Source organism: Pteropus vampyrus, unplaced genomic scaffold, assembly GCF_000151845.1.
Source record: "Pteropus vampyrus isolate Shadow unplaced genomic scaffold, Pvam_2.0 Scaffold56, whole genome shotgun sequence".
Taxonomy (NCBI): Eukaryota; Metazoa; Chordata; class Mammalia; order Chiroptera; family Pteropodidae; genus Pteropus; species Pteropus vampyrus.
Window position 1 is genome coordinate 6,225,194 of NW_011888837.1, and position 16,285 is coordinate 6,241,478.

Consider the following 16,285-nt stretch of genomic DNA (forward strand, 5'->3'; position numbering starts at 1 on the left):
GTTTTCCATCATTATTTCTTCAAATAGGTTTTCAATTTTTTGCTCTCTGTTTTATCCTTCTGGTATGATGTAAAAGTTGGTGCACTTCATGCTGTCCCAGAGGCTCCTTAAATTGTCCTCATTTTTTTTGGATTTTTTTTCTTGTTGCTGTTCTGATTGGGTATTTTCTCCTATCTTGTTTTCTAAATCACTGATTTAATCCTCTGCTTTATCTAATCTATGTTGATTCCCTCTAATGTAGTCTTTGGTTCAGTTATTTTATTATTTACTTCTGATTTTTTAAAATGTTTTCTATCTCTTCATTAAGGTTCTCGCCGATTTTAATTACTCTTCCCCTAAGTTTATTGAGCATCCCTATAACCAGTGTTTTGAACTCTAGTAGATTGCTTATCTCCATTTTGTTTGTTTGGTTTTTTTCTGGAACTTTTTTCTGTTCTTTTATTTGGGGTATGTTTCTTTGTCTCCTTATTTTGGTCGCCTCCCTGTGTTTGTTTCTATGTATTAGGTATGATATGTCTCCCAGTCTTAGTAAAGTGGCCTTATGTAGTAGGTGTCCTGTGGGGCCCAGTGGTGCAGTCCTCCCTGGTTACCTGGGCTAAATGCTCCAGGTGTGTTCCCTATATGGGTTGTGTGTACTCTCCTGTTGTAGTTGAGCTTTGGTTGCTATTTGCACATCAATGGAAGGGATTGACCCTTGAGCTGATTGGTTTTGAGGACTGGCTGGTGAGGGGCTGACCAAATGGAGCAGGATTTGATTTCATAGGGCTCTGGTGCCTGCTAAGTCTGCCGTTTGAGTGTGTTGTCCTTGGATACAGTCTGGGTGGTGCTCCAGCTCTGGTTGAAGCTGGCCATCAGGCGTGCCGCCCTGGGGCCACCTGGGAGGGGCTCCAGCCTGTGCTCTGCTTGGGCCACCTGGAAAGAGTCACGAAGCAATCTGCAGATGGCCGCCACTCATGCTAGGCTTGGAGGTGTCTTGAGAGGCCAATTCATAAACCAAGATTGGTAGCTGCTAGTGCCTGGGTTGAGGCTGCTCAGCAAGAGATACAGGTCATGCCGAGGCCAGATGCTGCTTATTTGGGTTTTGCAAACTTTTGAAGGATTTTTATCTTTCAAAATCTGAAGCATGATCCAAGACAGGCCATTTGTATGGAATAGCCACTGGAAGCGACTTGGATGAGCCTGTAAGTTGGGTGCGGCATGGTCTCAGGAAATCACCAGGCCAGGACAACCAGTGTTAGCCAGGTTGATGGAGACTCAGCATTGGTGGCTGCCTGCATCTGCCTGCTTGGAGAGGGCAGGACTCAACAAAGAAACAGTGGATTCTGCTAGCACTTCTGTCTTGAAGAAAGCTGCCCCTCCAGCCTCTGCCCCGAAGCCAGACTATTCAGTTCCTTCTTGTATGTCCCTTTCAAGCTTCTGCTTCAGCATTGTTGCTCAGAGCGAGTGAGTCCATCAGTGAGTACATGTGCTTGCAGACCCTTTAAGAAGAACATCTGTGACTCAAGACATCCTCCATCTCTTAGCCACAATCTCTGCTGGTTTTCAAAGCCAGAAGTTGTGGGGACTTCTCTTCCTGGCACTGGAACCCTGGGCCGGGGAGCTCATTGTGGGATTGGGGAGCTCATTGTGGGGCTGGGACCCTTTGCTCCTCTGGAGGAACCTCTACAACTGAGATATCTCTCCTGCTTTTTAACCACCACACATGGGTGTGAGACTGGCTAGTTCCATGTCTCCATCATTCCTACAAGTCTCGAGGCTGCCTCTTGTGTATATCCCCAGTTGTAGGACTTCCATTCAGCTATACTTTGGGTGACTCCCAATGATGGTTGTTCTATAATTTAGTTGTAATTTTGATGTGGTTCTGAGAGGAGACAAGCACGGTGTTTACCTACTCTGCCATCTTGACCGAAACTACCCCAATATTTTTTTAATTATAGGCCATGAAAATATCTTTTTCCAACCTGTGGTTCTTTTTTAACATTTGTTATGGTAAATTTTATTGCAAGTATATGGGTCAGAATGCTTGAGAGAGGTATGGACCAGAGAGAAATATACATATTTTGGAGTCAGAGGTTTGGGTTCAGATTTCTACTGCACCCATGATCCAGATTGTTGCTCCATGGAGAAAGTCAAGATTCTCTCATAGGAAACAGATCCATGACTCATCTCAGCCTCTCATGACATTAAATCATTACCCACTGTTATTGGCCATGATATTCCTTTATAGTCATATGCTAAAGCAGTCTCTGTAAAGCATCTTGACCTAGATCCTGATGACCTAGTGTATAAGCGAAGGGGTGTAAACTTCATCCTGAAGGTTTCAGAGAGCCATTATAATTTCAACCAAGGGATCGATATTATCAGATGCATTTTTAAAAGATTTTCTTAGGTAGTAATATATGGTATGAATTAAAATGAGGTCAAATTGTGAGGCTATTGAAGTTTCTGGGTAAAATATGATGAGTGCAAAGTGGCAGAGAAGAGGACAAATTCATGAGATGCAGATGATTGCTACTGTGTAGGGAGCGAGGAAAATAAAGGAATGTAGGATGACTACCAGGATTTTTGGTTAGATGACTACATTCATAATGTATCATTGATAAGGGAACAGAATGAAAGACAAGTTAGAGAGGAAGTAGAATGAGCTCAACCTGGATCATGCTGAGTTTGAGATACTTGTGCAGTTGGAGGTGTCTAGTCACGCACCAACAAAGTCATGCCATTACAAGTCCAAGTTAATACTCAGACTCACAGGAAAAAACTAGGCTTTAATCTAATTCTGTTTTCTTAACTGTACATAATACAAGACCAGAGACACAGTGGGGCAGCATCTTCCACTGGAAGACTTAGTAGCTAACCAAGTACACTGTTTCTTTTGCCCCATCAGTGATGTAGAGTGTGTACTGTTGATTGTTAAGGGCATGTGTAGCCAAGATGTGTGTGGGTCACCTAAATACAGAGAAGTTGACCCTTGGATTCCAATTGATCTTTTATGCCATTCTAGTCATGCATGCCTGAGGTGAGCAAGCCAACTCATAGCTCCTCAGCCCAGGTTAGTCCTCTCTGCTAAGGAGGCTGACACAACTCCCACATTATCTTAATGCTATAATTGCCAGGAAACTACTGATCTTGAGGTCATTCTCAGGCAGGCCAGCATTAGCCCTAGCCTAATGTTAATCTTCACTCTGGTGGTTAAGTATCTATGGGTCTGGAATGCCTGAGAGAAGTAGGGACTAGAGAGAGATATATATGTCAGAGATTTGGGTTCAAATTCCTGTTTTACCACTTAAAAGCTGCATGACTTTGTCAAATGAGGTAAGTTTTCTAAATGTTAGTGTCTTTATCTTTTAAGACAGCTTATTCATACCTACTATCTAGAGCCCCTGTAAATATTAAATATGACAATGAATAAACAGTGCCTAGTACATAGTAGGTTCTCAATAAATGTCAGTTTCTTTTTTCTAGAGAAAAGGAGATTTTGATATCAAGTATGGAGATGAGAAGGAGAATAAAGGTGATAAGACAGGACCTGAACCTCATACGGGTGAAAAAATCTAGTTCAAAAGCAGTATATTTCTTTAGCTGCTCCCTCTGTCATAGGAATATGTGGGCAAGGATTGTTTTATCCCTCCCTCAACTATCCAAATAAAGTTAATTTTCTTTTCCAAAAGCCAAGCAAAGAAAGATTTCAACCCAGTAAGAATCTTGAAATTAAAAATTTAAACTCTGCTGTCTGCATTCATTTCAGACCATTAATCATTTTTATTTTGTTCATGACAGATATTAAGCAACTTTGGGTCTATGGTGAGTAAAATTATTTTTGTTTCACTTAGGAACTGACGAGAAAACACTCATCAGCATTCTAACTGAGAGGTCAAACGCACAGCGGCAGCTGATTGTTAAGGAATATCAAGCAGCGTATGACAAGGTACATTTTGATTAACATTACAGGCAGTAAAGAGCTAATCACTAATAAACCAGGGACGTTCCCACAGGATTATGCCCACCGATCTTTTATTCGAGGCCTAGTGTAACAGAATGTACCCGGTATATAGTCAACAGCCTGGAATATGAGTCTTCATTTTGCCCTTAACTGGCTGAATGGCCATTTGATCTTTCTGGGCCTCAATTTCTTCATCTGTTAAACAAGTAAGGTTGCCTTAGATTGTTGACTCTAAACCAGAAATGATTTCGCTCTCCAGAAAATATTTGACAATGTCTCCAGACATTTTGATTATGACAGCTGTTGGAAGGGAGAGGAACGTTTCTGACATCTGAGTGCATGGAGGTCAAGGATGCTGCTAAACAGCCTACAATGCACAAGAAAGCCCCCATAACAAGGAATTATCTGACCGATTATCTGAGAATTCCTATCTCAATGATCTTTAATTTCTTTTCCAACTTTAACATGTTTATGCAATTACAGATTTAATTCATTCAGCAAATAAAAACTTACTAAGTACCAGAAACGATATAAGAACTATACAAGAACATTTTGAGTGTCTTTATCACACAGTTAATTTGTTCAATAATTAACTACTCTGTGTCAGGTATTACTGTGTGTCAGAAGATACCCTAAACATGGGAGATTGACTGGTATAATAAGCAGATCCTCTTTTCTTTCATGGAGCTAACATTCTATTAGAAAAATAATAACTAAAATGAATTCAGATATTGGTAATTGCTATGAAAGAATTTAAATGGGATGATTAACAAGGAATGACTGGTGAATGGCTCCTTTAGATTAGGTGGTGAAAGGTCAGTGAGGGCTTATTACCTTACTTTCAACTGAGATTGAAGAATACTAAGGATTCGCTCTGATTGATCTGGGGGAAGAGCATTTCGGACAAATGTAAAAGCCCTGAGGCAAAACATATTGGGAATATTTAAGAAACAGAAAGAATTCCAATATGGCAAGAGTATGAAAAGTAAAGGGGAGAAAAGGGAAGAAATAGCGTTTGGAGAGAGGCCTTGGGATCTTGGTCCAAAATTTAGATTTTATTCTAAGAACAATAGAGAACCGCTGGAGGTTTGTAAGCAAGGGAATAATATGATCTAACTTATATTTTTATAAGATTATTTTAGCTGTTGCAGCTAATGAACTGTGGAGGAGAAAGAGTGATAACAGAGACTAGTCAGGCTATTTGGGTCCAGGTGAGAATTGAGAGTGTCTAGTGGACATCCAAAGGCAGTTCAGGCATCTCCTCTTGAAAGTGTTCTCCAAGCTCCCAGACTCCACTGAAACACTATTCTTAAATACTTAACCTTCACACTTTATAAGACACTTAACATATTATATTGAAATTTTATCTTTGAATATTTCTATTTTTCCTATTACAGCATAATGTACTAAGGGTAAGGTTTGTGTCTAACCCACATTTAAATGCCTAGTGGGAGCCAGGTAAACATTTGTCGAATTAAACGAATTGCCAGATTTCTAGGCAAGGCAACGCACTCGCCTATAGGGAACATGAATGATCCATTGGCCTTTCAGGATTTCCAAAATAGCGGGGAAGGATGAAGGTGAAGGGTAACAACCATTTCTCACAGTGAAACAGAATGAGAGCATGTGAAATAAGTTTCAGTTGGAAAGTCTTGGGCTGAGAACAGATGGTAGTGGAATTTAACCTTTAGAGAGGAAACACCCTGCAGCAATTAAAGCAGAGCTAGTGACACTTGCTTCCATCCATTTGCATGCAATTTGCATGTAGAAGCATAACCTTTCCCACGCAGGGCCCCCTAGTGGAATGGTAGACCCTGGTCTATGTCCACATTGTCATAGCAGTCTGGGAGGCTGCCAGCCTGTTTCAGAGCTGAAAATAATCAAGATCAGGAAAGGTAATTATTCACTAACACTCCTTTGAATATTGGAAATAGAAACCATGTTACCTGCCTTCAAGCAGGGGAGATGGACCAGACTTATGTAATGTGTGGAAACAGCACTACAGGACACTATCAATAGGTAATATGTGACCCATCACCACATTTAGGGTTTCCCCTGCTGTTGTTGCCAGAAAACTACTTTTGATGCCTCCAAGTTCTACTCTCTTACCGGAGGCAAATGACCAGCCACTGTCTTCCCTCCCTTCTTCTCTTTGAAGCTCTTTGGCAGTCACTGAGAAGCAAGGCAGGAAGAGGACACCTACCAATGAAGTTGGGTGTGAATTACAAGGCTCCCCCATCTCTTCCTCTTTCCTTACCCCGACCGAAGCGTTTAGAGTATCAAGGGCCTAGAAAGTGCATCTGAATACTCAGTTCCTATCTGTGGCACTCACGGAACCCCCTCCATTGGCTTTCCTTCAGAAAAATTCTGTAAAACAAAACATTTTTAAAGCGATCATAAAATGCAGGTTGATATCCATAGAAATATTTTCACCATTTATGTTTATTCCCTGTGGATGGGAATGTTTTTGTCAGGATTGTTACATATGTTCATCTTTCACTTGGTAACTTTAGAGAAAGGAAGAGTATGTCATACTTAACTTTTTTGGGGTTTGTTATTTTAGGAACTGAAAAATGACTTGAAGGGCGACCTTTCTGGCCACTTTGAGCATCTCATGGTGGCCCTCGTGACTCCTCCAGCAGTGTTTGATGCGAAGCAGCTGAAGAAATCCATGAAGGTATGAGCTCTACACAAGCCATTTCTGCCCAGGATTTGACTTTCTACCAGTGAACTTTTGCTGTAAACTTGAGACATGGGTGTGAATGTGATAGATTTGGATGTCATTTCTGTGCTCTCCAGGTGGTTGAACAGTCCTGAAATGGGTAGCAGTTGTGGAACCTTGAGCCCACGTGTTCCTGGGGCTGAAAGGATATTGTAATATCCTAATTTTGTTTGTTTGTTTCTGACCTGAGGAGTCATATTCTCTATTTTGTTGTCACTGAGAATAAACGGCAGCATCATCAAACCCATTGCTTATCCCAAAAACCTTATCTTTGATACTTTGCTTTCCCTTATTCTTCAGAGCTCCCAAATCTATCTGCAGGTCCATTAGCTTTATTCCAAAATTTATCAAAAATGTGTGCACATCTCTCAAAATCCATTGCTAACATTGTAGTTCAACCACCATCATCTCTTGACTGGACAATATCGATTGCCTCCTAACTGGTCCCTTTGCCTCCATATTTGCCCACCTCAAATTTATTCACATAGAATAGCCAAAATTATTTTTATAAAGTTACTTTTAGGATCAAATTATACTATTCACGTGCATAAATTGCCAATGGCTTTGAATACTTAAAATCCAAACTTCTTACCGTGACCTTCATCATCCAACACAGTCTGACTCCTGTCTATCTCTGTGATTTTTAAAAATTGTATCTGTATCAGTCAGGGTTCCTCAGAGAAGCAGAACCAGTAGGCAGGAGATTTATATTAAGAGATTTATTGCAAGGAGTTGATTACACGATTTTGGAGCCGGCTAGGCAAATTCAAAATCTGAAGGGCAGGCTGGAACTCTTGGCATCATCTGGAAGATGATGCCCACAGGTGGAATTTCTTCTTCAGAGAAGCCTGAGCTCTTAAGGCTTTCAACTGACTAAATTGGGCCCACCTAGAATATCTATGATCATCTCCTTTACTTGAAGTCAATTGATAATGGACTTTAGTTATATCTACAAAACACCTTCACAGCAACACATAGATGAGTGTTTGATTAAATAACTGAGGACTGTAGCCTGGCCAGGTTGACACATAAAACTGACCATAATGCCCTATCCTCCCTCAGTCCCCTGACCAGCTCAATTCAACAAAGATCCAGCTTAAGATCCTGCAATTATGTCTTTATCCCAGTCAGCTAAAAAGAGTAAGAGACAAAGGTTCACCCTTGATTTTTAAGGACTCTCAAAAATTGTACATGATACTTCACGTAAAGTCCATCGATCAGAATTTAGTTATGTGGATAAATCTGGCTCTAAGGAAAGCTGAGAAATATGGCATTTATTTGGGTAGCTATGTGCTAAGTTAAAATTTAGGGCTTCTTTTACTAAGCAAGGAAGATAAAAGAGATATCAGATCCATTCAATTTTGCCGAGAACTTAAAACTGCTCAAAAAATTGTGTATTTAAAAATAAACTAATTCGTAATTTTTAAAGGAGCGATATTAGGCACAACTAGGAATCTCTACCACAGAGGACAAAATTCAGCCTCTGTTCATATGCTGCACTGGCCTTATTCGAACAAGTCCTACTGTAAATGGCTGCTCTTACAGTCACAGTGTGATTCGGCGACCTCAGTATAGACCAAAGCTCTGGAGTACCTAGTCTTCAAACTGAGTGGGCCTGTGACGTACATTATTGAAGCTTTAAAAATCTCCCTGTATGAAAAGGATGACATATGCTAACCGACCCAGAATATTGGTGTAGGGGTGAACTCATTCAAAAGAATTGCAGAGCCCTAATATAATGGCATGTTGAATGCTCACTTCTGATCTTAAACGACATAGGCTTTTCCCTTTATACTATTTCTTATTAGAATTATTCAGTTGATTTTTATACTAGAGTATATTTTTTTTTGAAAATTTCAATGTCAGTTAATTCCACGTGATTCGTGTTATTTTAATTATAAAATAAGAAAAATTAGAAAACCACTTTAGAGCGTTATAGGACCGTATGTTGATTTATTCAACACTGGTCTTTTCATCTGTATAAAACAAGCTATTAAGACTGAAATGCATGAAACTAAGTTTTTAAGTCTTCTTAAAATAAGCTTCCTTTTCCTTTTTAGGGCACTGGAACAAATGAAGATGCATTGATTGAAATCTTAACCACCAGGACAAGCAGGCAGATGAAAGAGATCTCTCAAGCCTACTACACAGGTGATCTTATTTTCTCCTTACCTTTCCCACTGTTCACACATGTATGAGCCAATGTTGCTTTTCCCAGTAACCCACCAATCTCTTCTTCACAAGGCATTTTGAGAGGACAAGACATAAAAAGGAGGACACGTTCTAAAATGGGCTAAGGTCTGTGGATTTTCATAGAAAATTTAAATATGATCAAACTAGAAACTGCTACATGACAGTGGCATTAGCACTTTGCACTTTGCTCTCAGCAATCACTACTTAATTGAATCAACTATTTTCACCAATGTAAGAGACTCAAATCCTTGTATATTAACATGTTAAAAACCACTTAGATTGGCCTTGTGATTTTTGGTGTGGGAAATTAAATGTTGAACATGTAGATTCAGTATAATTAGTTAAAGTCTTAATATTCTGTCAGCTGTATAAAAATTAGAAAGCACCTGCATTGCGATTCTGACACTAACTACCCTTGGTTAGCATGACTTCACAAGTTAGAGCACAGGCCCCAGAAGGCTACCCTCACTTTAGACACCAGCCAGCCACAAGCTCAGGTGTTCCCAGGCCACAGGCACTTATAACCAAATGGCTACAAATTCAGGGGTTCTCACTACTCCCTTGGGTCCAGTAGCTGACTAGAATGACTCACAGAACTCAGGAAAGTGCTCTACTCACAATTACAGATTAACTATAAGGAATATAAACCAGGGCCAGTCAAATGAAGAAATGCATAGGGAGAAGCCTAAGAGGGTCCCAAATGCAAAGCTTCCATGTCTTCAGGAGGTGTGACCCTCCCAGCACATCAATGTATAGTTACCAACCAGGGGAAGCTCACTTGATCTTTGGTATCTAGAGTTTTTATTGGGGTTTCACTACGTAGACCACTTAATTGAATCACTGGCCACATGACTGAACTCATCTCCAGTTCTCCTCCTCCCCCTGGAGGTCAAGATGATATCATGTGGCTCAAAACTTGATCTCTCTATCACATAGTTGGTCTTTCTGGTGTGACCAGCTCCTAATCACTCAGATCATAAGTCATCTTGTTAGTCAAAACTGAGATGTGGTTCATGGGACCTGCCACAAATAACAAAGACTATCCTATTATTTTGGAAATTCCAAGGATTCAGAGGTTATCTCCAAGGAACCAGAGATAATTACCAGCCCAATTCTGTTTATAAACAGCCCCTGTAGCCCTCCCCAAGTACCTTGAGGGATCCATGTTTCTCTGTTTGTATATCGGGGACCTTTTACAGTGGGAGAGGTCCAAAGAAGGGATATAGTGGCCCCCAGATGGGTGTTAGAGAGGTTACTTTGAAAAATTCTCATTAGGTGGTAAATATATCAGTGATAGGGAACTGGCTGTTTTATTATGGTTGTGCTAATCAGGGTCTAGTCAGAAAAATAGAAATAACACTAGTTTTTTAACAGAGCTAATTCAATATCGAGAATTTCTTAAACACCTTTTAGAGGACTGAAAAAACAAAAAGGGAACACAGGTGTAGCATAGAGGTATAACCCCTAGGACTAGGACAACAAAGGAAAGAGGTCAGGGTTTTCAGAAACTAGAAGCTCAGAAGAGAAGCACTATCTTGCAGGTGTTAGTGCATCAGGGGCTCAGAGGAGAGGCTTAAGGAACTGAAGTTCAGATCTCTGCAAAGGGCTCCACCTGGCTGGAGCTGCCTACCCCCATGGGGGTGCAAAGTGGCTTGTTCTAAGAACCTGGAGACAACTACTTCTGTCAGGGGGAAAGCCTTTCACTGGGTTGACACTGACCTGAAAGCAAGGAAATAGCATGTTCTTTCTTCCTCTCCTTCCTTCCGGTCTCCCTCTACCCCCACCTTTTGGTGGAACCTGTAAGCAGGGGATACAAAAGAGAAATGTAATATGCAGAGACCCAACCCCAGCTGCACAAAACAGGGTAGAGAAGGGTAAATTTGGAGTAGAGGAGATCATTGCTTAATACCAAGCAAAATGGCTATGTTGCAGGTGTTTAAAATATTTGGTTCTCTCAGTTCAACATGATTTGCATATACAAAATCATCAGAGCCAGGAGCTCCTTTTTACTTCCTGGTGTTTTCTGGTGTTTCTTAGAAAAGTTACTGTGCCATGAGATGACCTGTCCCTGAATGACTCCCTGGAGTCCGGCACTTAAGTATAAACAATCATAAGATGTAAGCTCTTATGAAGGTGGGATTTTTGTCTGTTTCATTCACTGCTGTAGCTCTGGTGCCCAGAACAAATGGAGGACAAATTCAAATATTTATTGAATGAGTATCCTGAAGATTGAGATTGGGGTCTTAAAAGTCAAGCGAAAGTTCTAGCATTTAGAACTGTTGTTTCATAAATATGACAACTGATAATAGTTCAAAGTTACCAGATGCCCTGATACCTGTGTGTGTTAAGCTTTCTAAGGCTATTAGGAATGAGATGTTATCTAGGGTACCTTGGTTAGTAGGGATTAATGATACACAAGAAGTAAAGAAAGGAAATAGTCTCAATCATGGATCGCCATACTTTACAGAGATTCAGGACACAGCACTACTCCAGGGACTCAGCTGTCTTGTCAGTGCCTCAGCCTCAGGCATCCATTGCTCCTCGTGCCGACGTTTTCCTTATAGCACATCTCTCCCCTCTGCTTCTGCTGTTCTTGACACCACCAAGTAACTTCTCTTTCCTTACTACATGGTATTTGTCTACTCAAGATTTATATTTGCCGTTGGACTTTTGTTACTCGTGGCTTCTGTTTTGTGACTTATTTCTGGGGGCCTTTTCACTTCTTTGTTACTCTGTTGTCTTTGTCTCTTTTTCCATACAGCTCACTCCCTGAGGGAGAAGAGCCAGTGGACTCAGGAAGGCACTCTCTAATAGAGAGCATTATTCTGGGCAACATATTCTCACCAGGTCACCTCTTCGGCTGCTGGCCACCTAGAGTCAAACGCCAACCCTCTTGCAGTCAGCTGTGGAAAGAGTGATGGTGTCGTATAATGTGAAATGGTGACCATGCGTAAGACATCCATCAAAGGAGGCTATCAACTTGGCCCTCATAAAAAGACCAGGCATTTTATGTGACTAGTGCAGTACAACGACACTATGGAGTCTAAATAAATAGAGAGCTGAATTCTGAACTCTCTCCAGTATTCTAAAGTTAATGGTGTGTGAGAGAATACTGAATCAGGGATTAAGAACTCTAGGTTCTGCTTCAGGCTCCTGCACTATTAAAACATCATATTTAGTTTTCCATATCACATTGTACCTCAAATTTATAGAATAGTTGTCGGGTTGCATTGAAATTATTTTCATATTTTTACTCTACTTTATATTATTTCCTGCAAAATATCTGTGATAAAAGGAAGTGTGGGGAGGCTACATGAGATCTCTATAAGATCTCATCTCGATAATTCTAAAATTATAAAATATTTTTTCAAATTCTCACAAATGAAAGCTTTATTCTTTGGCTTGATATTTTTAAATTATTTTTGTTCCTAATTAGAGTGATAGATCAATGCAACAATATCATGACTGTTAGGTAAATGATGCCTACCTAGTGTTAATATTACTTAGATAATTTATATTTATAGTGGATTTTGCTTATTCAAATTGCTCTGAAGAGTTAGAAATTTCATAAAAAGATTTCATGATTTACTAAATTCATGCTAGAAGAGTTTCTATCTCAACACAGTTCTTGCTATTAGCTAATCTGATATCACTTTCTATAACTGTCTTTTAATGATTTAAAAGGACAAGCATTCATACGACTAATTTATAGAGCTCTTGAGAAAGATGCAGGCAGAGTTCAAACAGCAACCTGGTGTCAGCCACATCCAGGTAGATCGTGGGTCCATGCAGATCACTATAAGGCATGGATGAAGCAGAACAGAGATTTAAAATTAGTGGACACCGCACATAACAAGCTATGCAAAAGGGGCTATAACTAGTCAGTACTAAAATATATGAATATACAGTTGTCATTTGTTATGGAAAAATAATATGTTTTAGGGCAGCTTTCTTATTTTTGAGAAGTATCAAATAATACAGTCTATCTGTATGCATTAAGATTAAGGTTAGGTTCAATAAAACAAAAAAATAACAGTGGCTCAGATAAGATATAGATGTATTTTTCTCACATGTAGAAGAATTCTGGAGACAGGTAATTCTAGGACTGGCAGGATAGCGCTACAAAACTTTGAGCAATCCAGGCTCCTTCCTGCCTACTTTTATACCATCACTAATATGTTGTCCTCATCTTCATAGTCCAGATTAGCCGCCTGAGCTCCAGGTATCAATCAACACACCAGGCAGTACTTTGGAGGAAAAGACTAAGATGAGCATGAGCCATCCCTTAAAGAGATTTCTCAGCAACGTCATGTTTATCTGCCTACATTTCATTGCCAAGAACTTAGTTACAGAGCTATACCTAGCTAAGAGGAAAGCTGACAGTGTAGACTTTATACAGGGTGCGTTATGTGTTGATCAATATCAGGGTTCTGGTACTATGAAAGAAGGAGATCATAGAAATTAGAAGCCATACTAGCAGCTTGTCCACTCTAATACTCCCAGGATACGTATGTTCTTCAGTGCCATTGTCATATGAAATGGACCTTGATTTGATCTAGAATGGAAATTCTGACTGTTCTTGTGCATCTACCACAATACATACTACAGTAGCAGTTACAAGAAGAATATGTTTGTCTCAGAAGAGCACCACAATGTTTAAAAAAAAAAAGCAAGATTTATTTTATCAGGTCCTCATTCTTTGCCAGTGTCGACTTTTTATAATAATATTTTTCCATTTGTCAAGGCTTAATTTCATTCTTTTTTGGTTTCAGCATATAAGAAGAGTCTTGGAGATGACATTAGTTCTGAAACATCTGGTGACTTCCGGAAAGCTCTGTTGACTTTGGCAGATGTAAGGCTTTATGTTTTACTTTTTAACTCCTCAATAAGCTGCATGACCAATAATAATTATTAGAGAGTTTAAAAATAAGCAAACTGAGACCATGAGCTTGTAATTTTCCTTATGAAATGATTTGCTCATTTTACGTTTTCATTGGCACCAAGCGGTGTAATTAATCACCCTCATAAAGTGTAACATAATGATGGAACAAAAAAATCTTTTTTTGGTTAATATACGGGTTAAAAGTGTTTTGCTCGAGTTTCTCAATACATTAGAAATGTTCTGATAATTCATCTGACATAAAACAACTTTTCATTTCCATTATAAGTGTCTCCATTTTGAAGAACATATTTATTTTTTTCTGGATCGCAAAGAATATATTTCTTTTGTTAGCATTTAAATTAAGTAGGAAGCATGATACAGAAGAATTATCTTCAGAGATGGGTATATCAGTCTTGGGATTTAAAAAAAAAAATTGGCTTGCTGCAACTTCATTCTCGAACCTTTGGAAGAGTTGCTAAACCATTTATCACCATGTGACCAAATGAGGCCACACCTTGCTGTCACTTTATAGGAAGCTCATGACTTTAAAGGTGGCAAGGTCAAGGATAAGATATAATTTAAGTCCCCTTTCACTGGCCTCTTTCAGCTGATTTATACAGCCCTTAATGTGTGGGAAAATCCCAACACGGTCTCAGCCTGAGGGCTAAAACAGCGCTTGTCAAAGTGAGACATTATGCCACTAGAAAATAATTTATCTTAACTTTGGCTTCAGTTGTTTTAAAATAGTGAAAACCTTTTAAAGATCGAACCTACAAACCCAATTTATGAGGCATTGCTGGAAGCATATTTTCTCAGAGGTTCATATTCAAAAGTGCACATCCATTTGTGTGTGCACATACCCACACACACCCACAGGAGTCAGTGGAGAGTAGGGCTTCAGGGCAGGGTTTTAAAATCAAACAGACCTGGAATCTTATGCTCTTCCGTTGCCTACTAGATTTATATGTCTGGACAAATTACTTTAACATTTAAAGCCTTTGTTTTTACATTTGTAAAATTAAAGTAATAATAGTACTAACCTCATAGGGTGCTTCAAAGATTAGATAGATGATAGATAGATAGACAGACAGACAGACAGACGGACAATAGAGGATATGAAGTACTTAGCACATAGAAAGTGATCAATACATGGTGGTAGCAGATTATTATTATTAATACCAATGATAATCAGCATTTATATCATTGGACAAGAGTGCATGATAAGAGAACAAGAAGGCAAACTAACAGTAGAGAATCAGCAGCACTTAAAAGAAGCAAATAAAGGAAATCATGCAAAAATCAGACTGGCATACAAGAATCTAGTGTGTGAAAATAGGAACATGCATTTTAAAAATATTATATACAAATGTTTCATTCTTATAATTTTCAAAATCATTCAGGCAATCCTCTTTTCCCTCTCCTTCTCCCATCTTTCTGTAACGTGCTCAAGTGTTTGTGCGTGAGCACACACTCACATGTAGCCACAAAGCCTTCAACAGTAGAGTTGGTGGGGAACTTGAGGGTTTTTTTTACTAGACTTTTTAGAGCAGTTTTAGAGTAGATTTACAGAAAAATTGAGTAGAAAGTACAGAGACCTCCCTTATGCCTTTCCTCCCATCCCCTCACTGTTTCTCCTATTATTAACATCTTGCATTAAGTGGTAAATTTGTTACAGTTGATGAATGAATACTGATACATTATTATTAACTAAAGCCCGTGGCTGTACATTGGGGTTCTGTGTTCTACATTAGCATCATACATTCTATGGGTTTTCACAAATGTCTGTTGTCACGTGACAACCATTACAGTATCATACAGAATAGTTTTACTGCCCTAAAAATCCTCTGTGCTCCAATTAATCATTCCTTTTCTTCCTACCGCTGAACTCCTGGCAACCATTGATCTTTTTACAGTCTCTATAGTTGCTTTTTCTAGACTGTCATATAATTGGAATTATACAGTGTGTAGCCTTTTTAGACCGTCTTCTTTACTTAGCAGTATGCTAAGTGTCTTTTCATGGCTTGACAGCTCATTTCCTTTTTATTGCTGAATACTATTCCATTATCTGGGTATTCTAATGTATATGCTTCACCTGTTGAAGAGCATCTTAGTTGCTTCCAAATTTTGGCAATTATGAATAAAAACTTCTATAAACATTAATATGAAAATTTTTGTGTAAACATGTTTTCAGTTCCTTGGGATAAGTACCAAGGAGCGTAATTACATAGTTAGAGTATGTGTAGTTTTGTTAAGAAACTGCCAGACTGTCTTCCAAAGTGGCTGTACCATTTTGCATTCCCACTAGCAAGGAATGAGAGTTCCAGATGCTCCAAATCCTTGCCAATATGGTGTTGTCAGTGTTTTGGATCTTACCTATTCTAATAAGTGTGTAGTGCTATCTTATTGTTTTAAGTTTCAGTTCCTTAATGACATATCACGTTGAGAATATTTTCATGTGCTTGCTTGCCATCTGTATATGTGATATCTTTTCAGATCTTTTGCCCATTTTTCAATTGGATCGTTTGCTATCTCATTGCAGAATGTC

At 39.2% G+C, this 16,285-nt stretch overlaps 1 protein-coding gene across 1 annotated transcript in view; it reads left to right on the plus strand.

Moving 5' to 3' along the window:
* Nucleotides 1-16,285, plus strand: part of ANXA3 (annexin A3) — a 50,633-nt gene that overhangs the window by 17,567 nt on the left and 16,781 nt on the right. Inside the window, exons 4-7 of the mRNA XM_023530855.1 lie at nt 3,834-3,928; nt 6,507-6,620; nt 8,726-8,816; nt 13,631-13,768. Coding sequence (XP_023386623.1) covers nt 3,834-3,928; nt 6,507-6,620; nt 8,726-8,816; nt 13,631-13,768 — 438 coding nt within the window. The remainder of the gene's footprint in view (nt 1-3,833; nt 3,929-6,506; nt 6,621-8,725; nt 8,817-13,630; nt 13,769-16,285) is intronic.